The sequence below is a fragment of the Danio rerio genome, chromosome 21 (genome assembly GCF_052040795.2).
Source record: "Danio rerio strain M-AB ecotype USA chromosome 21, GRCz13ab, whole genome shotgun sequence".
Lineage (NCBI taxonomy): Eukaryota > Metazoa > Chordata > Actinopteri > Cypriniformes > Danionidae > Danio > Danio rerio.
The window spans coordinates 51,087,642-51,114,019 of NC_141041.1; the positions used below are offsets into that span (position 1 = coordinate 51,087,642).

A 26,378-nucleotide genomic window follows, 5' to 3' on the forward strand; every position below is an offset into this window, starting at 1 on the left:
ATATTATATTATATTATATTATATTAATTATATTATATTATATTATATTATATTATATTATATTATATTATATTATATTATATTATATTATAGTTTACCAGTCAGCTTTTAGCCCCATAAAAGACTGCTTTGTATGTATTTTTCTTGTAATGTGTTGTAGATGTTCTTTTGTTTGTCTGTCTCGGTTGCTGAATTTAGTCTGTGACTGAATGCTCAAAAACTCATTGTGCATGCAGAAACCAAACTGGATTACAACATTCAGTCATTCATTAATTCATTTTCATCCACTTATCCAGGGCCGGGTCACTGGGGCAGCAGTCCTAGGGGAGAACTCCAGACTTCCCTTTCCGCAGACACTTCCTCCAGCTCCTCTGGGGGATCCCGAGGCGTTCACAGGCCAGCCGAGAGACATAGTCCCTCCAGTGTGTCCTAGGTCTTCCTCGAGGCTTCCTCCCGGTGGGACATGCCTGGAACACCTCGGTAGGCATCCATGAGGCATCCGAAACAGATGCCCGAGCCACCTCAGCTGACTTCTCTCGCTGTGTAGGAGCAGCCGCTCCACTCTGAGCTCCTCCCGGGTGACAGAGCTCCTCACCCTCTCTCAGCTCCTTCTTTACCCCAACGGACCGGTACATCGACTGCATTACTGCTGCCGCAGCACAGATCCGCCTGTCAATCTCACACTCCATCCTTCCCTCACTTGTGAACAAAACCCCAAGATACATGAACTCCTCCACCTGGGGTAAAGACTTTCCTCCAACCTGGAGATGACAAAACCTCTTTTCCAGTAGAGCACCATGACGCCATGACGGGGCCCCACTCTGGAGCCAGGCCTGGGATTGGGGCTTGTATGCGAGTGCCTGGTGGCTGGGTTTTTTCCCACGGAACCCCGACGTGGAGCAGCCTGGAACCATCCTCCCGCTGGCCCACCACCTGCAGGGGAAGCCGTAAGGGGCCGGTGCATTGTGGAATGGGGTGGTGGTCAAAGGTTAGGACCACGACAACCGATTGTCAGAATTATTACAAATAATAGCAAAATCAGAGCTTGGAAATGCAAACTGATATATTCTACTGCACACTACATTAAATAAATATATATTATATAAATATTTATATTATATATGAAATAAAAGGAGAGTTCAGCCCAAAAAAAATCTATTTAAATCCATAGTATAAACACAAATTACAGTCAATTGCTATTGGTTTACTCCATTCCTCATAACATCTTATTTTGTGTTCGGCACAAGAAAGAAACTTCTGCAACAAGTGAGGAAATGATGTCATAATTTTTAATGAACTATCCATTTAAACTATTTCAAATAAAAAGGTTGAATCATTTTGCACAGTAATGTTTATCACATTTTTAAATAGCACAGAAGAACACTGCAGCTGTTTAAAGCAGAATATTGCAGACTACAGAAAACATTTGATTTAAAGCAAGTTAAATAGACACAAAAACCTTTTATTGAAAAGGAATAAAAATAAATTAATAATACAAAATAAATAACTTTTTTATTTTTATTGTCGTCAAGTGTTGAATATAGATGACAATATGCAAAAATGAGAATATCCAATAAAATATTAATATAAATACAATAACAGGGGATATCATAATAGCTTAAATTATTCACTTATAAACCTAGCGAGTTTTGCTTTATTATTTTGTTATAAAAATACACATATAAAACACTTTAATAAGCATATATATAAAATAAACAAATAATAAACAACAGAGGAAAACAAACCGCTGCGGCTGTTGCCAGCCAGGTCGCTCGTGACGTCAGCGGCGCGTCACACCTCTGATCCTGCAGCTGCCGCTCATCTGCTCGTTTTATCAAACAATATTGCGTTATTAAACTATTAAATCATGTCAACACAGGCCAGACGAAGACTCATGAGGGACTTCAAGAGGTTTGTGTCTTCATTTCATTTTTACGCGCTCGGAAACGGCGAGGAATGGCTTTAGACTGTCGACTAGCCGCTAGCAGCGTTAGCAGGGCCTGTGCTGCTGCCGTTGTTTTTACCACAGAGTACCAGAGTACAGTATCAGCAAACAAAACCTCAGCACAGAAACACAGATAGCGGGCGTCAGCTTGTGGAGGTCAGCCCTTTATAACTAGTTTGCGGCCTACTGTACATTAGCTTCACTGTGAAAGATGGAACAGCTTTGCATTGTGCACTTGCGGAGTATTATTATTTAAAGAGGAGCAGTGCAGTGCCTTTAGTCGATGTGGATTCACGCATTAAGTTACTAATGAACAATACATGTCTTACAGAATTTATACTTCAAAATAGTACTGATTGTTGCTGGTTTATGCTCATCTCAGGTGCCGCGACATGTATTATAACAATCATTTTAATTCAGGTAGTATTTAATGAAAAGGTGTAGTTGAACATTACAGTAAATGTTAACATTGGAGTGATGATATCCTTGAGCAATGTAGGATAGAGAGAAAGAACATGAGGGAATATTTGTAATTAACATAAACTAATAAAAACAATTATATAAATTAAAACATAAAAATAATAAAGTAAATAATAATAATATAGTAAAATAAATCAAATCAGCTGAAAGTTGCTGCAGGCTTTGCATGAAACTGAATATTGAGTAGGGGGCGGGGTTTATTTTGACTCATTTGTTATTGGCAGCAAACTAACGGTTGGAGCCTGGAGGGGCTTGACTAAACATATGGCGTTATATATTATATTGTTTTCATTTAATTTAATTTTCCTTTAGCTTAGTCCCTTTTTTAATCTGGGGTCGCCACTGCGGAATGAACCGCCAACTTATCCAGCATATGTTTTACACAACGGATGGCCTTCCAGCTGCACCCCAGTACTGGGAAACATCCATACACACTCATTCACACACACACTCATACACTATGGACAATTTAGTTGATCAATTCCCCTATAGCACATGTGTTTGGACTGTAACCGGAGCACCCGGGGGAAACCCACACCAACACGGGGAGAACATGCAAACTCCACACAGAAACACTAACTGACCCAGCCAGGACTCGAACCAGGGACCTTCATGCTGTGAGGCCACAGTGCTGAACATTGCGCCACCGCTGTTGCAGAGTAGAAGCTGATGGGCAGATTTTGATTAAAGATTACCAAAGCAGATTTTTCAGTGGAATAATGTGCATGAAGTAGTTCTACTTATTTAATAAATCATTTAACTTGGTTAATAACTACTCTGTAAAAAGTATAGTTATTAACTTATTCAGTTTAAATTTGAACTCATTTGAGTCACAGATGGACAAACCTCACCACTGAGTTACATTCCTAAAAGCTGGGCTGTCCATATAAGATCCAGATGTGGTTTAAAACAACCCGGTATTTAATTTGAGTGTAGAAATGAACTGTAAGCCTACCTTTAAACTAACCCGAACCTGTGTAGTAATTGGCGAACTGGTATTAGTAATGTAAGTTAAATATAAATGATCATTAAAGTTCTAAATAGCCCCGCCTTAAAGAACTGACAGCCCCGCCCTAAGGGACTGATGATAGCCCTGCCCTTTAGGACCAATAGCCCCACCCAAAGGACTGATAGCTCTGCCCTAAAGGATAGATAGACCTGCCTTAAAAGACTAATAGCTCCACCCTAAAATACTAATAGCTCCGACCTAAAAGACTAATAGCTCCGACCTAAAGGACTAATAGCTCCGCCCTAAAAGATAGAGGTCCTGCTTTAAAAGAGTAATAGCTCCACCCTAAAGGACTAATAGCTCCGTCCTATCCGTCCTAAAGGATCAGTAGTCCCACCTTAGAGGATGAATAGCTTTACTCTTAAGGACTAATAGCCCTGCCCTAAAGGACTAATAGCTCCATCCTAAAAGACTGATAGCTCCAGCCTGAAGGACTAATAGCTCCACCCTAAAGGATCAATAGTCCCACCTCAAAGGACTAATACCTCCACCCTAAAGGACTGTTAGCTCTGCCCTGAAGGATAGATAGCTCCACCCTAAAGGACTGATAGCTCCACCCTAATGGACTGATAGCTCCGCCCTAAAGGATCAATAGTCCCACTTCAAAGGACTAATACCTCCACCCTAAAGGACTGTTAGCTCTGCCCTGAAGGATAGATAGCTCCACCCTAAAGGACTGATAGCTCCACCCTAATGGACTGATAGCTCCGCCCTAAAGGATCAATAGTCCCACTTCAAAGGACTAATACCTCCACCCTAAAGGACTGATAGCTCTGCCCTAAAGGACTGATAGCTCCGCCCTAAAGGACTGATAGCTCCGCCCTAAAGGATCAATAGTCCCACCTCAAAAGACTAATACCTCCACCCTAAAGGACTGATAGCTCTGCCCTAAAGGACTGATAGCTCCACCCTAAATGATAGCTCCACCCTAAAGGACTGATAGCTCCACCCTAAAGGACTGATAGCTCCACCCTAAAGGACTGATAGCTCCACCCTAAAGGCATTCCATGTGACCAGAAAATGTTGTTTAGAGGGGGTTTTGATATTTGATTAAAGATTATGAGGGCAAAATAATGTTTACAAAATAGTGAAGTGCACAGATACAGCGATATAACCAGCGCTACTAAACACACATAAACATAACAAGAGTAAATTCTGATTTCATGTCGACTAGAATAGATTGTTAATACAGCTGAAACACAGATACACGCACACAGAGAGAGAGAGAGATGAGCTTTCTCAATATATCCCCTTGCTCTTATTTGTTTTCAGACTTCAAGAAGACCCTCCGACCGGCGTGAGCGGCGCTCCTTCAGAAAACAACATCATGCTGTGGAACGCTGTCATTTTTGGGTATGTTTGCTGAGATTTAAAGGCACAGTTCACACACAACTTGAGCATTCCCTCGTCATTTACTCGCACTGAGGAGTTCTGTTGAACACAAAAGAAGATATTTTGAAGAATGCTGGAAACCTGTAACCATTGACCTCCATTGTATTTGTTTTTCCTACAACGAAAGTCAGTGGTTACAGGTTTAGTGTATAAAACAATAAAGAAACTCAAAGGTTTATAACCACTTGAATAAGAGTAAAAATGAAATACTTTTACTGTAAAGTTGATTTAATAGATTGTGTTTAATACTTTAATACTCTTTAATTGTGTAGTTATTAGTTAATTACAATGTGTTTGCCTTAAATACTGTAAATAAATTCAGCAGTTCTGTATAAATCAGTTGAGAGACACAGAGGAAGTGTACTTTGTGATATAATTATGTAGCCAATTTATTCTATTTGTAAGTAATTTACAAGGAAAGTATCATTTATCATGACGATTGCTCGTGCTTTATAAACAACAGACAGAAATGAGTTCTGTGCTCTGCCAGTTCATGATGTTAATCTAGAACCTTTATTTCTTTTGCTGTTCAGATTTTTACTCAATAACTCCTCTGTTTGCTTGCAGGCCTGTAGGAACTCCCTTTGAGGACGGTGAGCCTTACATTTCTTTATAATTGATTTAGCTGATCAGTCTGTTGTTCATAACCAGCAGCTCAATCAGTCAACAGTTAATGACTCACTGATCCAAATGATGCGGTCAGAGCGAGTCTCCAATTATGGACTCACATATTCAGAAAATGTTTAATTAGCTAAGAGGATCAATAAACACTGGAATAAATGCATTGTTAATGTTAGTTTATGTAACTATTAAGTACTCTGTTTCTGTCTGAGTTTGAAGGTTATTCCACTTGAGTGTAGTGTGAGGTCTATGAAGATGGATATAGTTCATAGCCCCTTCACACAGTGATACCGGTAAATATCTGGAAAATTTCCGGAACGACTTTACCGGTATATTCAAAAAAGCGCTGTTCACACAGGCGAGGACGTTACAGAATCTTTCCAGAAAAGAGCATTCACACATCCATTCCAAAATAGCGGTAAAGTCTAAACATCATTAACCAGAAATAAGCTGTAAACGGCTGCGCTTGTATTTATAAACATTTGACTACATCACAAACTCTGTGGATGATCAGTATTGTGAACAACTCCGATGAAAACACATAGAGAAACACTTTTGCATGTGGAGATGTTCGTAATATGTGTGTGTGCTGGCGCTCACTGGCTGTTTCACAGACACGTAAAGCTTGAAGGTAAACAAACAACGGCTTATCATAAGCATCTTATTGATGATTATTTACACGGTTGGCATTGAGAAGAACATATAAACGTTATCTGCCTAACTTCTAGCAGCTAAATGTGTCTGGGACTATATTTAAAGGCTTTTATTCTCATAAACTGCGCGGACGTGAAGGCGTCTGACTGTTCTGATTGGCTAAAGCAAACGTCTCACGTTCTAGACGTGCACAAGCTCTTTCCGGCAATCTTCCTTCTGCGTTCACACAGCGCAGCATTCCGGCAATAACCGGTAATGTTACAACTTCTCTTTCCGGAAAATAGCCAGAACGAATTTACCGATATTTTCAAAAAGGGCCTGTTCACACATACACACCTTTCCGGAAAATTGCCGGTCATTTACTGCAAAGGTGTGTATGTGTGAAAGGGGCTCATGTGTCTGTGTGGACAGTGCTGAACATCATGCGCACAAAAGGCTTAAACACACACACAACAGTGTACAACACAAACACTCTTCTTTCTTTACAGCAGAGGTGTCAAACTCAATTCCTGGAGGGCCGCAGCTCTGCACAGTTGAGTTCCAACCCTAATTAAACACACCTGATCAGACTAATTGAGTCCTTCAGGCTTGTTTGAAACCTACAGGTAAGTGTGTGTGAGCAGGGTTGGAACTAAACTGTGCAGGGCTGCGGCCCTCCAGGAATTGAGTTTGTCATTCCTGCTTTACAGTTTAAAGCATTGTTTTTATTTATTTATTTATTTTTTATAATTATTTTTTAGGGGTTTTCACCTTTATTGATAGGACAGAGGAGATATAGAGACAGGAAAGTGTGGGGAGCAGAGATAGGGGAAGGATCAGCAAAGGACCTCAAGACGGGAATCAAACTCGGGTCGCTGTGAGCACCTCGGTGCTATGTGTCGACGTACTAACCACTAGGCTATTGGCGGCGACCAGTTTAAAGCATTGTTTCCTGACTAAATGTGGCGTGTCTTTATTAAAGCAGCACACAGGCATGATGAAAGGTGCTGTAATGGTTTGGTGGATGTGTTCATCTCTCTCTCTCTCTACAGGAACATTTAAGCTGGTTATTGAGTTCTCAGAAGAGTATCCCAACAAGCCGCCGACGGTTCGCTTCGTCTCCAAAATGTTTCACCCCAACGGTGAGCTGCTGTGTGTGTGTGTGTGTGTGTGTGTGTGTGTAAATGAGGATCTGCGTTTGCTGTGTTTAACTGCTGTGTGTGTGTGTGTGTGTGTGTGTTCAGTGTATGCGGATGGCAGTATATGTTTAGACATTCTCCAGAACCGATGGAGTCCCACATATGACGTCTCCTCCATCCTCACATCCATCCAGGTGATTCTCTACACACACACACACACACGGAAACACACACGCATTTACTACAAAATTTTTAGCTTCACACATACACACACACACACACACACACACACACACACACACACACACACACACACACACACTCAATGCATTGGTTTGGACACTTGTAGCTTGTTAGTCAGGGGTCAGAGGTCATAACCTGAGCATTAACTTATGAACACTTTGCCTCGGTTTCACTTTCTAAATGTACAGTTAAACTCATTAGCACTTTCAGGAATGCCTGTTCATGTGCTCTCATGGCTTTGCAGTCAATTAATGTGATTATAATGGAGGCCAATGGGGAAAAAACAGCATCAACATCACCACAGGGGGCTCAGTCTGCCCAGAGTGTGTTATTAAAGCATTTTCAAAATAAAATTTGTCTGCAAAACTCACTCTGTCTGCTGAAACACAGAGAAAGCTGTGACCAAATGAAGACTCAAAATCAGCCCAGAGTGCATGAGAATGACCCAGCAGCACACAAGAGTTAAAAATCCATCAGATGTGTCAAGTTGAGATAAACATGAAGAGCATTTAAAACCTTAAATACAAAGAGTCAAGCTGTAAACTCTGTGCTGCTCACTGAGATGTTTCAGAATAGAGACAGACGAGCGCTAATGTGCTCAAATATACACCCCCTGACAAAAGTCTTGTCGCCTATGCAAGTTTTAGGAACAGCAAATAATAAGTTGTCTTCTAGTTGATGATTTGGTGTCAGAAGTGTCTCTATGAAAGGTGAAGGCCTCTATATGACTCTTATTTGAGCACAATAGTATATGATCATGTCTTGATGTTGACTGATTTGATGAGGACAGTGCGGTCTGACTCTGCTCAGACTAAAGTGTCATCACTGAACAGAAATAATGTCCAGTATAGAATATAAAGTCCTGCTGCAGTGGAGACAGAATGAATATTGTGTCTGACTCCATCATGAGCTTGGAGGACTGCATCCATACATCTCTGACATGACTCACATCACTGATTAATAAAGTCATCTGGAATGAAGAAGAAAGCCTTCAGCAGGATCCCAGAGCTCATCAAGAGTCTTTGTGTTCATCTTTAACGCCTCCTCCTTCATCAGCTCAATAATGTTGATATCTGGTGACTGGGCTGGCCAATCCTGGAGCACTCTCTGCTTTCAGGAGCTTTGATGTGGAGGCTGAAGTATGAGCAGGAGCGCTATCCTGCTGGAGAATTGTCCCTCTCCTGTGGTTTGTAATGTAATGGGCAGCACAGATGTCTTGATACCTCAGACTGTTGATGTTGCAGATCTCTCCATACTGAATGACCCCCAAACCATGATTTCTCCTTCACCAAACTTGACTGATTTCTGTGAGAATCTTGGTCCATGCTGGTTCCAGTAGGTCTTCAGCAGTATTGGTGATGATTGATGCAGATCAGCAGATGATCCAGCAGAGGAATCCACCTTCTGACACTTTTACACACGATCAAATAGAAGTCCAGTTGTTATTTGCTGCTCTTATAACTGAGCTCCACCACGAGACTTTCATCAGGTAGTGTTCACGTGCCAGTAAGAGTCCTGTGTGTACCTCCTCTACATGTTGAATGTTTCCTCAATTGTGAGGAACTTGAGTATGATCCTCTTTCCTCTACTGGAATGTGTTGTTTTGCATAATTAGCTCACTGTGTGTGTGTGTGTGTGTGTGTGTGTGTGTGTGTGTGTGTGTGTGTGTGTGTGTGTGTGTGTGTGTGTGTGTGTGTGTGTGTGTGTGTGTGTGTGTGTGTGTGTGTTCAGTCTCTGCTGGACGAGCCAAACCCGAACAGCCCAGCGAACAGTCAGGCGGCTCAACTGTACCAGGAGAATAAGCGTGAATATGAGAAGAGAGTTTCTGCCGTGGTGGAGCAGAGCTGGGTGGACTCATAACACATTAAACACACTCTCTCTCTCTCTCTCTCTCTCTCTCTCTCTGTGTGTGTGTGTGTGTGTGTGTGTGTGTGTGTGTGTGTGTGTGTGTGTGTGTGTGTGTGTGTGTGTGTGTGTGTGTGTGTGTGTGTGTGTGTTAGGGCTGCACTATATTGGACAAATCTGACATTGTGATATATAGATTTTCTGAGATATACAGCTGAAGTCAGGATTATTCGCCCTCCTGTGAATTTCCTTTATATTTCCCTCATGATGTTGAGCAGATTCAGGAAATGTTCACAGTGTTTCCTCTAATATTTGTTCTTCTGGAAAAAGTCTGATTTGTTTAATTTGGGTTAGAATAAAAGCAGTTTTTAATTGTTTTAAAGTCATGTTAAGCTCAATATTATTCACCCCTTCAGCAATATTAGTGTTGGATTGTCTCCAGAATAAACCACTGTTATACAATGACTTGCCTAATTACCCTAACTTTACCCTAATTACCCTAGTGAAGCCTTTACATGTCACTTTAAGCTGAACACTAGTGTCTTGAAGAATATCTAGACTAATATTATGTGCTGTCATCATGGAGAAGAGAAAATAAATCAGTTATTAGAGATGAGTTATTAACACTATTATGATTAGAAATGTGCTGGAGAAATCTCTAGAAATTAGGGACAGACATATACAGGAGGGTGAATAATTCTGACTTTAACTATATATATGTATATATAAATATACAGTTTCATCAGATGAGCTGAAAACTGCTATTTGAATAGAATATTAATAAATGAGGGAGACTGGGATGATTCTGAAGGTAATAATTCATGAAATGTAATAATCAAATGACAGGCGTAGATAAATACTATAGAGAACTGAAATGAACAGTGCTTTACGGTTTTCAGGACAGTCGAATAGTATTCAGGTTCAGAATATGAATAATCAAATGTAAAATAACACTGCAGTAGTCTTTACTGTATTAATAATTCAATAAAATGATTCTTTATTAAAGTTATAGATGGTCAAATGTGTGATGTGCCTGAACACTCTCAGGCCTTAAAACCATAATCCTTCACTCATGTTATGGGTAACCTCTGCAATAACGACACACTTCTCATGTGCTCTGGACTGTTTTCCTTGGTTAATTATAATCAGAACTCAACTCATAGATCCTGCAGTGTGACTCTAGTAAACGTGTGCATTGCAGGATCCATGCTGAAACCATATATTGTGCAGCCCTAGTGTGTGTGTGTGTCTGTCTGTCTGTCTGTGTGTGTGTGTGTGTGTGTGTGTGTGGGGCTTATTTATTTTTTTAAGTGCATGGTAAGTTATATTGCTAACAACATCTGAAACGTACCATTGTTGGTTTGAGGAGTTTAAGAGGTGCAGATTTAATCCCTGAACATCTTTAGAGATGCGCTGTTAAAGGGACAGTTCACCCTCAACATCAAGACTCTCATCGTTTACTCATCCTTCACTTGTTTATCAGAGAAAATAAACATATTAAGATATATATATATATATATATATATATATATATATATATATATATATATATATATATATATATATATATATATATATATAAAACAAACGCGCAAGAAGATATTTTGAAAGATGTCAGAAACTTGTAACCATCAACTTCCATTGTGTTTTTTCTACTGTGGTACAGGTTTTTGTAGGGTTTTCTGTAGTGCAATATGGTAAAGATTCAAACTATTGACTTCCATTGTTTATTTATTTATTATGCAGCAGGTTTAACTATTAACATGATAAAAAGAAGCAAAACAAAAGCAGAAATTGGGATTATTTGTATATAAAGCATTGACTGTTATTGGTATTAGATGTACAGTTGAAGTCAGAATTATTAGCCCCCCTGAATTATTAGACCGCTTGTTTTTTCCCCCAATTTCTGTTTAACGGAGAGATTTTTTACAACTCATTTCTAATCATAATAGTGTTAATAACTCATCTCTAATAAGTGATTTATTTTCTTTGTCATGATGACAGTAAATAATATTAGACTAGATATTCTTCAAGACACTAGTGTTCAGCTTAAAGTGACATGTAAAGGCTTCACTAGGGTAATTAGGGTAAAGTTAGGGTAATTAGGCAAGTCATTGTATAATGATGGTTTGTTCTGTAGACTATCGAGAAAAATATAGCTTAAAGGGGCTAATAATATTGACAATAAAATGGTGTTTAAAAAATTAAAAACTGCTTTTATTCTAGCTGAAATTAAGCGAATAAGACTTTTCCCTAAAGAAAAAATATTATCAGACATACTGTGAACATTTCCTGAATCTGTTCAACATCATCTGGAAAACATTTTAAAAAGAAGAAAAAATTCAAAGGGGGCGAATAATTCTGACTTCAGCTGTACGTCTCTAAACCCTGGATGTGTTTTGAGTTTAATAATAAACCATTGCAATTATAATTTAATAATTAAGTTTGTAGAAAACAATTCATGCAGTGTGTATATAAAGTAAAATAAAGGGAATAATTAAAAAAGGAGAGAAAATTGCAGAATAGGAAGAAAATAAGAATAAAGGTGAAAGATCACAGAAGAAATGTTTATATGTAATAGACACAGTACAGATTATTTATTAATAATTCACTCACTATAAATAATATAAAGGGAATAATTCAAAAGGAGAGATAAAATAAGAATAAAGGAGAAAAAGAGGAGAAACATATACATAATAATTAAACAGATAGAGGAAAGATTATGGAGAGGAAAGGGGAAGATATTTTGAAAAGAAGAGATTTAAAGATATGCTGAAAACCCAGCCTGATCTCACGAGAAAACGCAAGTATTTTTACGTTTTGTCTGTTTAGTGGCTAAATCGTACAAATTCCTGAGTTCAGTCGTACGATAATGTACGATTTTAAAAAGGAGGCGTGGCACCTAACCCCACCCCTTAACCCAAACGTTATTGGGGGATGAGCAGGTCGTACTAAATTGTACGAATTAGATTATACGAATTAGCCACTAAATCAAAAAGTTACGAATTGCCGTGAGATTGTGTTGGAAAACCTGTAACCATTGACTTTTATACTTAGAAAAACAAATGCTATGGAAATCAAGTTACAGGTTTCCAACATTCTTCAAAATATCTTAATTTATATTCAACAGAAGAAACTGATTGAAGTAAAAAGTGAGTAAATGATGACAGCTCCAATTTCAGTGTGAACTAACCCTTTAACACAAGTGAAAACAGCCGCTCCTGATGATGATGATCCCGTCTGCTCTGGGAATCTTCCTCTTTTTCTAATAATCTGTATTTGCCGATATTCTTCTGCTCGGTGTGTTTAAGTAAAGGGCCATACTGTGGTGTTGAGGGATCTTTCCAGAGTTACTTTTTGTGAATTTATCATAAGAGAAGACATTTATACTTCTAATATGCTGTATACAAAACAAATATAATAAAACATTTTGCAGACACGGAGTGGAGAGAACGGAGGCTTTATTGACACTCATGAGCTCAAATACATGCTAAAAACTAAATAATCAATCTATCTGAGAACACAGATGAGAGAAGGTGAATACACGACATAAAAAACAGGCCAGTTATAATAATGAATAGCCAGTCATCATCACAGCAGTCCACTTCGAGATCATATTCAGCAGGAAAAGCTGCAGTATTATCATCAGAAGAGTGTTTCCATTGCACAACTTCTGAATCCGCTTTATTGCATTAAAAACACATCGGTGGAGTTTATTAAAGCATCATCTGCATAGGCTACAGCAGATGCAACCAGATAAGGACATCAGCTGTACATTAGGCAAGTCAATGCAATAAATGCATTTGGGGCACAAGAACTGCAGCGCATTAACATGACTTATACTGATCATTTCAGTTACAGTAAATAAAAACAACAACAACACGGTATAAAACTGCTCCTCATATGTACAGTAGATGAGTGATGCTGATGATCTCCCTGCTCCTCATGTAGACGTGCAGTCGCTCAGGCATCACCGCTGCTGCACACACACACACACACACACGCACACACAGACAGACAGACAAAACATTAGTTATGAATACAGTTCAATGGTTCTGTTTCCCCAATGCATCATTTCATAAACAGTACGGCATGCTTGTGTGTATGGAGCGACACCTCTAGAGCGGTTTGCTTGGTGTATATATGCAGGGTTTATACACACTTTTACTATAAAAATTCCAGGACTTTTCCAGCTCTGGGGCCTCATGTATCAACGCTGCGTACGCACAAAAACTTTGCGTACGCCAGGTTTCACGCTCAGAATCGCTCACGTTTGGATTTACTAACGATGAACTGAACGTGGGAATGTGCGCAGCTCCACGCCAGCTTCATGGCTGGTGTACGCACATTTTTTGTGTGTGTCTGTTTTATTTCCATTGGCGACTCCTAGAGGCGGTTGTGTTAAATTGCACACTACAAATGTCTTCTCTGCTGTATGAGACGAGTTCATCCGCATGTCTAGTATATAAGGTTTCCGTACCATACAGTTGACCATCCAAACTTTCTCATGATAAAGAGTATATAGGCGAAATCTGACATGTAGCGGGGAAAATGGAGAGTAAGTTCATCAGCCGCTGGACTCGAACCGAGTTCATGCTTGAACGTGTCAAAACATGTTGCCATGGGTTTACCGAGCTGCGCAACTTAGGATGTTAAAGATAATCCAAAATTTTACACCTATAGATCGCACTATTTCTCTTTTAATCCACTCAGTGCGATGTTCAGACCCAACTGTGTATAAAAAAACTCTCCCACTCAATTTTTCTTTTGTTGTTAATTCCAGAGGACAAACTTGCAAATAACACAGTTTTTCTCCGGTCTACCTCCGAAAGCAGCACCTTCAATTCACATTCTGTTCAAAGTTTCTCTTCTTGTGTGCTTTTGCCGTTGCTTTTTCGTTGGGTTTTCCCAAAGTAGAGTCATTTGCATATCCATACGTGGGCGGAGGAAGGGAGGGGTTTTGTGCTCGTGCATGTTGCACTCAGTTTCACGTTCATTCAGATGTACAAAAGAATATGTGTGAGATTCGGCGTACGCAGTGTTTCATACATCTGAATTATTTTCTGCGTACGCACATTTACAGCTGTGAGTGTACGCAATGTTCTTACATAATTTCCACGCAAGTCTTCATACATGAGGCCTCTGATGTTTGATGTATTGTCTACATATACATGATAAATCATAAGAAACGTTTACATTTATTACAGCATATTATAAAACACGCACACGTTTCAATGCGTTTTTATAACTGTCAAATTACAGTTAATATCTTTTCAGTTTTGATCCGACACTCACTGCATTTTAGCAGGAATGAGAAGCTAAGATACAGAACATTGAGCTGAAGCTTGAACACACAATTAGATCGCAGCTTGAAATGGCAGTATCTGTCTAATAAATACATTAATTAAATTGCAATTAGACGTTTTCCCCAAATCGCACAGGCCTGCCGCTGATGTTAGCAGTGCTGGTGTTCAGGTGTAGATTCTGACCTTCTGCTGTCTGATGATCTCATCTCTGGTCTTGAAGACTGGAGCGTCCTCCACCTCGATGCCCTCCGCCATCTCCATCACCCTCTGCAGCAGCTCTGAGCTGTATCTGCACAAACACAGCGCCACTTACACACTACACACCAGCTTTAGTCAATGCTCAGGTAAAAAAACTGATGAAAAGGCTGACACTGAATGATTACAGCTGTATAATTCTGCTCCATGAAACAGGTAATGCCCAGAATGTGGTTTATTTGCACTGTTCTGAACACATTCACTGGCCATACATTCAGCTGAACAGCCAGCCTACTGCATCCCTGAGCTTTCTACATTAACACTTTAACATTATAGTGCATTAATAAACAATATAATAGCATTTAACAATGCCACATTTCCTTATGTTATTTCATAAGCAGTTCTGAGAGCAGTACTCTTACTCTTGAGTTGATCCTTCTGGAAAAACCTCTGTAACCCGCAATATCTGTGCTTCCTCTGAGGTCAAAGTATTGATCAGTCAGATGCTTTTCACTGCTTTCTGCTACATGTATAACATCATCTGAGCATTGTTTATAAGACATGAATGGTGTTATAATGCCTCTATTCATACAATAACGCATTATATTTGAGGTGAAGTTGGTTTCACATTCACACATTCAGACTTTGGTGTTCAATAAACAGTAAAGCAGTACAGGTTCATTATTATAGTGGTGTACTGTTATGAGCACAACTTGTGACGCTCTCTCTATATTATTCACAGCTGCTTTATTTAATATTAATAATGCATTTTATTTAATGGCGCCTTTCATGACACTCAAGGCCCTGTACAGGACAGCTAAAACAATCAATTCAAATAAAAACAATAGACTACAACACAAGCTTTAAAATGCAGTCGGGTCTGAGAGAGTAGGCTGTTCTGAACAGATGTGTTTGGAGTTTAAATTATGAAAGAGAGTCTAAACTACGGAGATCAGGAGGGAGTGAAAGCTGAGGAGCAGAGCGGCTGAAGGATCTGCTCCCCATGGTGACAAGGCGGACAGAGGAACAGTGAGGTGAATGGAAGAAGAAGACCTGAGTGTTGGAGAAGCTGTGGCCATATGAACAAGACTAGCACGCTATGGAGGAGCGAGACTGTGGACGGCTTTAAAGGTGAGAAGAAGTGTTTCATAAAGAGCCGGGAAGCCAGTGAAGCTGTTGTAGAATGGGTGTGATGGGACAGGCAGAGGGGGTGTTTGTGATCATGCGGGCTGCAGCGTTTTGTACCAGATGTCATTTATGAAGAGTTTTTTTAGGGAGGTCAAACAGAAGGGAATTACAGTAATCTAAACGGGATGTGACTAAACTATGAACAGGAATGGCAGCTGAGTGAGGGGTGAGGGAAGGATGTAAACCATTTATATGTCGAAGGTGGAAATAGGCGGACCGGGTGACATTATTAACATGTGCATTGAATGAAAGGTGACCCCCAGACTCTGAACCTGAGGGGAGGAGGTCATGACAGAATCCTCTGTGGGAATGGGAAAACTGATTTATTTAAAGTGGATGGTGTTCCTATAAGGAGGAGTACAGTTTTAGTGTCATTTAATTTCAGGAAGTTTGTGGTGAGCTTTGTGTATACTGGCTCTGAAAGACTTTAAAACAACATCAGCACTATTGAACTGAATGCAATATTTTTTATTTTGCAAAATGAACACAATTTGACCAGATAAATCTCTATATATGGGAAGATAGAGGTAAAGTTGGTTTAATATTGAGATATTCAGACATCCTCCTTAATAGTATAATGTCAGAAAAGTATTCTTGGCAAATTCTAAATAGGGAAATCATATTATCAGCCAATGACTGTCAATGATAGAGGTGAAGTTGGTTTTATATTGGCACATTCATTCATTTAGCAGCCTCTACATTGCTTACCATGTTAACTTGAATATTGGATCATAATTAGCATGCCAGTATGACTGCTGAACAACATTAACACTGTCTAATTGACTGTGAACAATGCTATACTTTTATAATCATTGGCTGCTAATATGATTCAGCAGCTAATATGAAAAAATTACTAATACTTTCCTTCTTAGACTTTACAGACCTGAAACTTGCCTACAGCACTTCTTCATTGTTGCTCTTATTGTGTAAATTGCTTCCTTGTCCTCATTTGTAAGTCGCTTTGAATAAAAGCGTCTGCTAAATGACTGTAAATGTAAATGTAAATGATTTCCCTATTTAGAATTTGCCAAGAATACTTTTCTGACATTATTATTAAGGAGAATGTCTGAATATCTCAATATAAAACCAACTTTACCTCTATCTATCAAAGTACAGCATTGTTCACAGTCAGTTAGACAGTGTTAATGATGTTTACAAGTCACACTTGCATGCTAATTCCGATCCAATATTCAAAGTAGCATAATAAACAATACAGAGCCTGCTAAATGAGCGAATGTGCGAATATAAAACCACCTTTACCTGTATTGAAAGAGCAGATAGTGTGCAGTCCTGGAGTATACTGCATTAGTACTGCACTGTATTGAAGCTGTTCTGATCGGGTGATTCTGCTGTATGGTGTTGCTCTTTATGCTGTGTTAAAGCTGCTGGTTGTTTTAGCTCTACTAGTGTTGTTGTTGTTGTTGTTGTTGTGATGCTCATACCTGCAGCCCATGAACACGTGGTTCTGCCAGACCATGGAGAGCGCGAGCAGATGATCCACCTGCGGCTCCGGGAAGTCCGCCATGTTCCTGAAGATGAACTCCCGCCTGCCCTTCCAGTGTTTGTCGCTCTCCGAGAACCCGCGGAAAGCCTCAACCCGGTCAGCCAGCTGCCGGTTCTGACCGATAAACTCCTCCACATCCATGGACGCCATTGTTACGAGCGATGACGTCACTCCCCGGTGTTCTTTTTCCGGTCGCGACAGCGCGCTCTCAAAAGCGGTGTTGCTAGAAGCGATACAGCTGCGGTCGGAAGTGAACGAGAATTGTTGATGTTGTAACTGACCTGTATTTAATTAACGTCTACTCTAACTCTAGCAATAATGGAAAAATAGTCATTATACTGAGTATTATTCTTATTATTTATTAAGTTACCCATTCATATTTTGTTCATATTTTAATAACGTCTATTCCCTCACATTAATTTTGAAGAGGATTGTTTATATTAGTTATTAAATTACCAATTAACTGTAACTTATTAACATCTACCCCTTTCCTCACAGTAATGTAAAACTATTAATTATTGTTGATGTAAGTATCCGCAGCTGTATCCCTTCTAGACCTTATTAAAGGCACAGCGCCACCTTTAAACGGTTTACTTTGAACAGAATACATTTAAAAATGCTGTTTACTGTGTCCGATTCAGATACAATAAAAAACTCCCTTTACTTGTTTTAAACTTGTTTGAGTGTCTTTCTTCTGTTAAACACAAAAGAAGATATTTTAAAAAATGTTGGAAACCTGTAACCATTGACTCCACGGTGTTTCTATTTCCAATGTAAGTCAATGGTTACAGGTTTTCTTCGTTTGTGTTCAACAGAAGCAATTCATAAAGGTTTGTAGCCCCTTGAGTGAGAGTAGTGAGTAAATTTATTTCTTTATGTTTTGGTAAAGTAACCTTTTAAATTATTTTTCATTGATTTAGCTTTAAATTAAAAAATTAAATTATTTTATTACAATCTTTGATTTGCAATTTAGCAATTACAATTTAGTATTGTAATTTGACCACACACACATTTTATTTACTTATTTTACAAAGAAACAGCATATAATTAAATTATAAATAAATATATAACTAAATAATTAAATAGATTAAATAATTAAAGGACACTGTTCATCATTAAAAACCTCAAAATGTAACACATAAAAGTCGATGGCAACAATTTTCAATGGTGTTCTGGGAGGACTGTGTGTGTGTGTGTGTGTGTGTGTGGTGTGTGTGTGTACAGCCTCAGACATTTATTTAAGTACATTGTTATCTGTGTTGTGTTAGATTTATTGGACAAACAAAAAGTTTGTTTTTAGTTAGTTTTAAGTTGGACCTAACTGTTGAATCAGGTCTTCTTTGAGTGTTTGCTCAAGTTTTAGACCAGTCTGATGTTTATGAAAATATGCTTATGGATTATTCTTAGTTTTACTTCAGCATAAAGGTCACTGCAGTCGGTTTAAAATCTAAAAATGGGGCGACTTTAGGGATATCTGGTGGGTGATGAGGGAAATAAAATAACATTTTTATGAAAGTATCAGTGACACTATTGACTGTAGTACTCATTAGATCTGTGTGTGTGTGTGTGTGTGTGTGTGTGCGCGTGTGTGTGTGTTTGGTTGACACATTGAGGATGTTATAGGCTCAAACCTTCATTAAGTTATGTTTTATCTGCATTTTTTATTTTTGTTTGACATATTGTTCAAAAATGTCCTCAGGCAAGCTTGAGAATTAAAATTTCTCAGATATTTGAACTAGAAACAAGAGAAAACTCTGAGTAACTCTATAAGAAAATGTTTTTTGTAATGTAGAAACATTCACCATTAAACTTAAGATATGTAGGGAAACCCACAGGGCTCACTTCAAATAAGAGATAGCAAACAGAAAGACCATCAGTTCATCAATCAACACATACCCTGCAAAAACCCATATAGACTGGCAACTCTTTATTTCGCTTTTGGGATTCTAACAGTATTGATTAATCAGAAATAAATAAATGTGTATAAATGCAATAGTTAATGTCAGAATTATTCGCCCCCTAAGATTTTTTTCTTCCTTAAATATTTTTCAAATGATGTTGAACAGATTCAGGAAATGTTCACAGTATGTCTGATAATATTTGTTCTTTTGGAGAAAGTCTGATTTATTTTATTCCAGCGAGAATAAAAGCAGTTTTTAATTTTTTTTTTACATTTTAAGGACAAAATTATTAGCCTCTTTAAGATTTTTTTTGAACCATCGTTCTACAATGACTTGCCTAATTACCCTAACCTGCCCAGTTACCCTATAGCGAAGCCTTTACATGTCACTTTAAGCTGAACACTAGTGTCTAGAAGAATATCTAGTCTAATATTATTTACTGTCATCATGACAGAGAGAAAATAAATCAGCTATAAGAGATGAGTTATTAACATCATTATGATTAGAAATGTGTTGGAGAAATCTGCTCTCCATTTATCAGAAATTGGGGGAAAAAATAAACAAGCGGTCTAATAATTCTGACTTCAACTGTGTATATAAATAAAACTTACTTAAATACAAAATGTGTAAAATGTCCACAAACCCAGAAAAAATTAAGCTGTAAAAATGGCCTTAAACTGGTGTATTTGAAGCATACTACAGTGAAGAGCTCGCATTTCTCAGTCATCAGTCTATAAAAACACAACTATGATCACATGAACAAATGACCCAATACTGTAGTTATCAGCAACTATAATAAACACCACAGGTTACTAGTCAATACTACAGTATGCTGGAGCATTCAATAGCAAAGTTGTAAATAATATAATATACACACTTTACTACAGTATGGTTCATAAACATCAGCGTTTACTATAACGTACTATAGTATTGTATTGACGTATACCTATAGTGTGCTAAATGTTGAAAGTTTACAAACCCAGGAAAACATATTAATCTGTAAAAGCAGAAGTCTAAAACATCCCAAATATCAAAAATAGCACACTACAGTAAAGCACTTGAGTTGATCTGCTGTAGTGGTTAACACAACTATAGTAAACACTGTAGTTTACTACAACTATAGGGTGGAGAATAGAAGGGATACAGCTGCAGATACACACATCAATATAGAATCTTCTCTGTGACACTGTACAATATTTCATAATTTTACATGACTGTGAGGATTGGGGTAGACTTTAAAAGTTACATTAACTGGGCAGTTTAATAATTTAATTCTCCTGATCTTTCAGCGATATCTGAATCTCATCTAGCAACAACCCAACTATAAACTACAATACACCAGTTTACTGCAGTAATCAGGTAACTAATACAGTATGCTGGAACATTCATTTAACAAAGGGTTGTAAATAATATTTAAACCATCCCTAATGTAAAAATAGACCAGTGTTTCATAGTTTAAAAACTATATTTTTGAACAGCTAAAGTGTTTGAACTAAACACTGTGATGATTCCTATCTAGTTGCTATGATAACTATAGTATTATAAACAAATGACCTAATACAGTAGTTTTCTCAGCAGCTGTAGTGTGGGTAAGGTGTAGTAAAACTATACAGTATACAGTAGTCTATCAGTTCACTATGCTACAGTATGCAGGAGCGTTCATTAACAGAGCTGTAATACTATAATATACACACTTTACTACAGTATGGTTCTAAAACACTGTAGATGGCCATATCTGGAGACGCTGATGGTGTGTGTGTGTGTGTGTGTGTGAGAGATCCGGAACAGCGCTGACAGTGAGGATGTTTGTTGTGTTTCCTCCTCTCGGCTGTTTGTTCATGGCTCCCCCCATCGGATTCACAGTAAAATGGTCGATTATTTTCGCGAACCGCCCCGCGCGCTCGCTTGAGGAGACTTTCTTCTTCACGCTCGCGTCTTGATGGACATTTTCAAACTTGACAGGTAAACGCAACGCGCTTTTTCGCCCGTTTCCCCCCGCTCGCCGTGCGTGACGCTCGCTCGCAACGCTCGGCTCCTGCGCCCGCTGCTAACGGAAATTTTTTGGTACGTCATTAATATGGCGCCAAAAGAGTTGTAAGTGTGAGCTGGTGTTTCGCGCAGGAATACACGCAGAATGTGAAGAGGAGCGCGCTTGTGTGTCGACAGCTTCACTTCGCAGGATGTGAGGACACCAGAAACAGTTTTGCGGATGACGAAGCGTGCTGTGCTGTTTTCTGAAGCGGCAGTTTTAGGACGGCTGTAATATGCCGTCGGCTCGGGCATCTCAGCCGCACACAGTAACTTTTATCGGGGCCGAGGAGGGTGCGTGGCCTCGGATGATCCTCTGATCTCTGCGAGGACACCATCATCATCTTCATCATCACCATCACACCCTCTCTCCGCAGAAGAGGTAAAGCCGAAAAAATGTGCCTTTTCTGCAGTTTTTGACCGTTGTTTCATGCTCATGTCGGTCGTTTGCTGCCTGAATTCTGTCTGCTTGTACGGGCTCGTTCGCGGTTTATTTGTTTGCTGAACTCTTCAGTCTGTGTGGAGTACTGCTGCTGCTGCTGCTCAACTTCTCAGCTTGGAGTGAGCGAGTGGCCTAAACGCGCTTCACAAACAAGCCCTGCAGGTCAGCGACCACGCCCCCTTCAGCTGCACACGGCGGCTTGACGTCACACACACGGGGCGTGGTCTAGAAAACGTGTAGTATTTTTTACATTATTATTATTATTATTATTATTATTTTTATTATTATTATTTTGTCTTTAAATGTTTGTGAGCCACACTGAAAACAAAACTAACCATAATTATTTTGTTAGCTCACATTGCTAGTCTTTGGGTGAACAATTCATCTGCATGTCATTAAGAAAAACATGTAATCTAAAATTGAAATATGCAAATGCACTACCTGTTTGTTTTCAGTTAAATTCTAAGATTAGGTCTGTTTGAGGTATCGGGCGGGGCTTGCATACTTAACCACGCCCCCAGCGGTCAGTTTTGGCAACGGAAATGGTGAGGAGGAGGAGTCTGTTAGGTTGTAATAACTCTCCCCAAATCCTTTACTACAGCCAATCAGGTCGCAGTATAAAAATCAAGCCACGCCCACTATTTTCTCATTTAATATTCAGTTTGTCTAGGAATTGCTTCACAATGCGAAAAATGATTGCAGCTTCTGGTTTATGAGAACTTTAAAAGTCCTGTGAATTGTTTTGAAATGTGCATTTTTTATTCAATGAAAGTAAATGAGAAGAGTCTTCAGGAATGTGCACAGGTGGGGCTCTGTGTGCTTGAGCACCTGATCTTTTTTCTCAAGGAGGAAAAAATGCCCCTCAAAATGAATGAATGAGTGTGTTTGTGTGTGTGCGTGAGTGTGTGTGTGTGTGAGTCTGTGAGTGTGTGTCTGTCCGTCATCATAATGCTTCACTATTATTCTACTATTATTATTCCCTCCAGAACTGTCTTGAGCATCTGTCTGCTGCAGGTTTGCTTTAAATGAGCAGCCAGCAACAGCAAAGCAGACACATTTCAAAATAAGAGTGCTTGTGTATTTTAGACTATTATTTTACACATATAAATCTAGTGGCGATGCAGTGGCGCAGTAGGTAATGCTGTTGCCTCACAACAAGAAGGATGTGGGTTCGAGCCCCGACTGGGTCAGTTGGTGTTTCTGTGTGGAGTTTGCATGTTCTCCATGTGTTATCATGGGTTTCCTCTGGGTGCTTCGGTTTCCCCCACAGTCCAAACACATGCAGCAGACAGTGTGTCTGGGTGTTTCACAGAGATGGGTTGCAGCTGTAAGTGAATCCGCTGTGTAAAACATGTGCTGGATAAGTTGGCGGTTCATTCCGCTGTGGCGACCCCTGATGAATAAAGGGACTAATCTGAAAAGAAAATGAATGAATGAATATAAATCTAGTGCACACATCAATCTGTCAAAATTGGGTGAACTATTTCCTGCTGTCACACTGTTTCCAGTAAAGCTATCAACACACACACACACACACACACGTTCATGAGTGTGATCCTCTTGTCCTGACAGATGGAGAGTGAGATGAAGAGGAGGAAATACTCCACCAGCAGCAACGACTCTGACACCACTGACAGTGAGTAATGCTGACACACACACACACACACACACACACACACACACACACACACAGACACACACGCTCAAACATAAGCACAAAAAAACACAAGCACCTACACGCACACACACAGATACACACAGACAAGCACACACACACACACACACACACACACACACATACACAAACACACACACGCACTGATCACACAAGAGACACAAGAGACACACGGACAAGCAGACACAGATACACACTGACAAACACACACACACACACACGCACACATTGATCACACACAAGGACAAGCACACGCACACACACTCCTCTAAAGCGAGAATGGTACCTGTGTGTTTCTGCAGGTCAGGTGACCACCTGGTCCCGCTCCTCTAAGAACACTGGCACCAGCAGCACGTGGGTCCGTCATGAGCAGAAGAGGCCGTCTGAGGTGAGAACCGGCCAATCAGATCGCCAGAAAGACAGCAGCAGTTCTTAAATTAATGGACATGAAGCGTTTAACGCTCATCAGCATCTTCAGTTCCTGAAAGTGTTTAATATTTAGAGTATAAAACACATATGAAGCGGTGGCGCAGTAGGCAGTGCTGTTGCCTCACAGCAAAAAGGTCTCTGGTTTGAGCCTCGGATGGGTCAGTTGGTGTTTCTGTGTGGAGTTTGCATGTTCTCCCCGTGTTGGCGTGGATTTCCTCCGGGTGCTCCGGTTTCCCAAACACATGCGCTATAGGGGAATTGGGTGAGCTAAATTGTCTATAGTGTAGGTGTGTGAATGAGTGTGTGTGGATGTTTTCCAGAGATGGGTTGCAGCTGGAAGGGCATCCACTGTGCAAAACATATGCTGGATAAGTTGGCAGTTCATTCCGCTGTGGAATGAGGGAGAGCATGCAAACTCCACACAGAAACGCCAACTGACCCAGCCGAGGCTCAAACCAGCGACCTTCTTGCTGTGAGGCGACAGCACTACCTACTGCGCCACCGTATCGCCTACTTCAGAAATCATTCAGTGGAAACAAGATAGATGTGCTTGAGTTGTGTTCTTCTTTCAGGTGTTTCGGACAGACTTTATCACAGCCATGAAGTTGCCGGATTCAGCACAGCTGAGCGCAGACGAGTTCTACATTCTGTGCGACCCCTGGAGGCAGGAGTGGGAGAAGGGCGTTCAGGTGCCAGCCAACGTGGAGACCATTCCTGAGCCTGTGGTCCGGTGAGATCCTAAACAGCCAATCACATGCCAGCACACGGCACACCATCACATGTCAGCCTACAGCAACCAATCACACTCCGGCTCACAGCAGCCAATCACACTCCGGCTCACAGCAACCAATCACACTCCAGCTCACATCAACCAATCACACTCCAGCTCACATCAACCAATCACACTCCGGCTCACAGCAGCCAATTACACTCCAGCTCACAGCAACCAATCACACTCTGGCTCACAGCAACCAATCACACTCCGGCTCACAACAACCAATCACACTCCAGCTCACAGCATCCAATCACACAGCATCCAATCACATGCCGGCTCACAGCAACCAATCACACAGCATCCAATCACATGCCGGCTCACAGCAGCCAATCACACAGCAGCCATTCACATGCCGGCTTACAGCAACCAATCACACACTGGCTCACACCAGCCAATCACACGCCGGCTCAGAGCAGCCATTTAAACAGCAGCCAATCACACTGCATGTAGTGTTTGTTAGGTCAGTGTTTGGTGTTTGTCGTCCCCCAGAATGCTCCCGGAGGTCAGCCGAATCCCGTTCTTCTCTGCGGTGCAAACGCGGAGCCAGTCGGAGATCTCTGAGCCTCTGAGCCGATACGATCTGGATGATCTGGATGTGGCCTGGCTGGAGCTGGTCAATGCAGAATTCAGACAACTAGGTGAGATTTGCCAAACATCTTTATATGGGGCACCTATCAGTCACAAATCGCTTTTCTGTGGGGTTTAAACCCAGTAGTGTGTGTGTGTGTGTGTGTGTGTGAGCAGTGTGTGAGTATCTCCAGCAGCCTCTAATGGTCAACATGAATGTTCTAATCAGACTTGATGCAGAAACACTGTGATTGACATTCTCCTGCTGTACGTGTCATCAGAGGGGGAAAGCCCCGCCCACTAGTGCCCATCTCGCCCTCATTAGCATAGGACATTAGTCTTGTTTTTGAATCTGCCACTATGCTGATGCACATGCACCTGTAGCTCCGCCCTCTTCTGAAAAGAGCAAAATCTCTTTTGCATTTAAAGCGACAGTCACCAAAACACCACAATTAGGATCAAAGCCTGAAAGGGTCAGTTTCAGAGAGCTGGAGAACATTATCTGTGTGCCCACACACACTACACACAGCAGAGAGCATTTTATTCTGGTGAAATAGGTCTCCTTTAACCAGTTTAGTTTGTAGCTGTAAACATGCCAGAGAACAGGATTGGAATAATAATGCATGTCAAACATTCAGTCTTGGCATGTTAGTGGTTGTTTGGCTGGGTAATAAAATGGGAGATTACTGTAGTCAACGCCTGAGAACACATTCTCGGCATGTTAGCTGAAATGTTATTGTTGATTAAGAATTTCAACATCGTTTAATGACAGATGAGCTTCATCAAACATATAAAACATGGCTTTTTGGAGAAAAATTCAATATTTTGCATCACTTCTATAATTTTGGCTCAGTGTTATTGTTCAGATTTTATATTTTAACACAAGTTTGACTTGCATAAAAGGGGCAGTTTGTGAAATGTATGTGTATAATTGATGTTTTTGTAGTTAATATGCTTTAAAAACACCATTTTGAAAAGGAAATATGCTTAGTCTGATATAGAAGGAGTCACTTCAGCGATTCTTTAACAGTTTTTGTAAATATTTTTTATTAGTTGTACCT

At 40.0% G+C, this 26,378-nt stretch overlaps 4 protein-coding genes across 14 annotated transcripts in view; 3 read left to right on the forward strand and 1 right to left on the reverse strand.

Moving 5' to 3' along the window:
- Positions 1-26,378, forward strand: part of ddx46 (DEAD (Asp-Glu-Ala-Asp) box polypeptide 46) — an 800,847-nt gene that overhangs the window by 329,183 nt on the left and 445,286 nt on the right. The gene's annotated exons all lie outside the window — the stretch shown is intronic.
- On the forward strand, positions 1,766-12,750 carry ube2b (ubiquitin-conjugating enzyme E2B (RAD6 homolog)). 5 transcript variants are annotated; one of them, XR_015519559.1, is made up of 7 exons: positions 1,766-1,911; positions 4,707-4,787; positions 5,394-5,419; positions 7,133-7,222; positions 7,325-7,413; positions 9,194-9,809; positions 11,349-12,750. XR_015519559.1 is itself a non-coding variant. In XM_087299576.1 (7 exons), exons 1-6 carry the CDS (start codon positions 1,868-1,870, stop codon positions 9,320-9,322), a joined length of 459 nt encoding a protein of 152 aa, XP_087155702.1. In that variant the 5' UTR covers positions 1,766-1,867; the 3' UTR covers positions 9,323-9,367; positions 11,679-12,750.
- On the reverse strand, positions 12,752-17,678 carry xtbd1 (XRN2 binding domain containing 1). 2 transcript variants are annotated; one of them, NM_001006055.1, is given in 3 exon segments: positions 12,752-13,286; positions 14,797-14,902; positions 17,439-17,678. In NM_001006055.1, coding segments are annotated over 3 exon segments (327 nt in total). In that variant the 5' UTR covers positions 17,651-17,678; the 3' UTR covers positions 12,752-13,277.
- Positions 21,151-26,378, forward strand: part of jade2 (jade family PHD finger 2) — a 29,784-nt gene continuing 24,556 nt past the window's right edge. For all 6 annotated transcript variants that reach the window (XR_015520864.1, XR_015520865.1, XR_015520866.1 and 3 more), the window contains exons 1-5: positions 21,151-21,811; positions 23,444-23,507; positions 23,849-23,934; positions 24,548-24,705; positions 25,240-25,388. Coding sequence is in view for 1 of the 6 variants with exons in the window: in XM_087301991.1 (XP_087158117.1) it covers positions 23,444-23,507; positions 23,849-23,934; positions 24,548-24,705; positions 25,240-25,388 (457 nt within the window). In the remaining 5 variants the exon portion in view is untranslated. The remainder of the gene's footprint in view (positions 21,812-23,443; positions 23,508-23,848; positions 23,935-24,547; positions 24,706-25,239; positions 25,389-26,378) is intronic.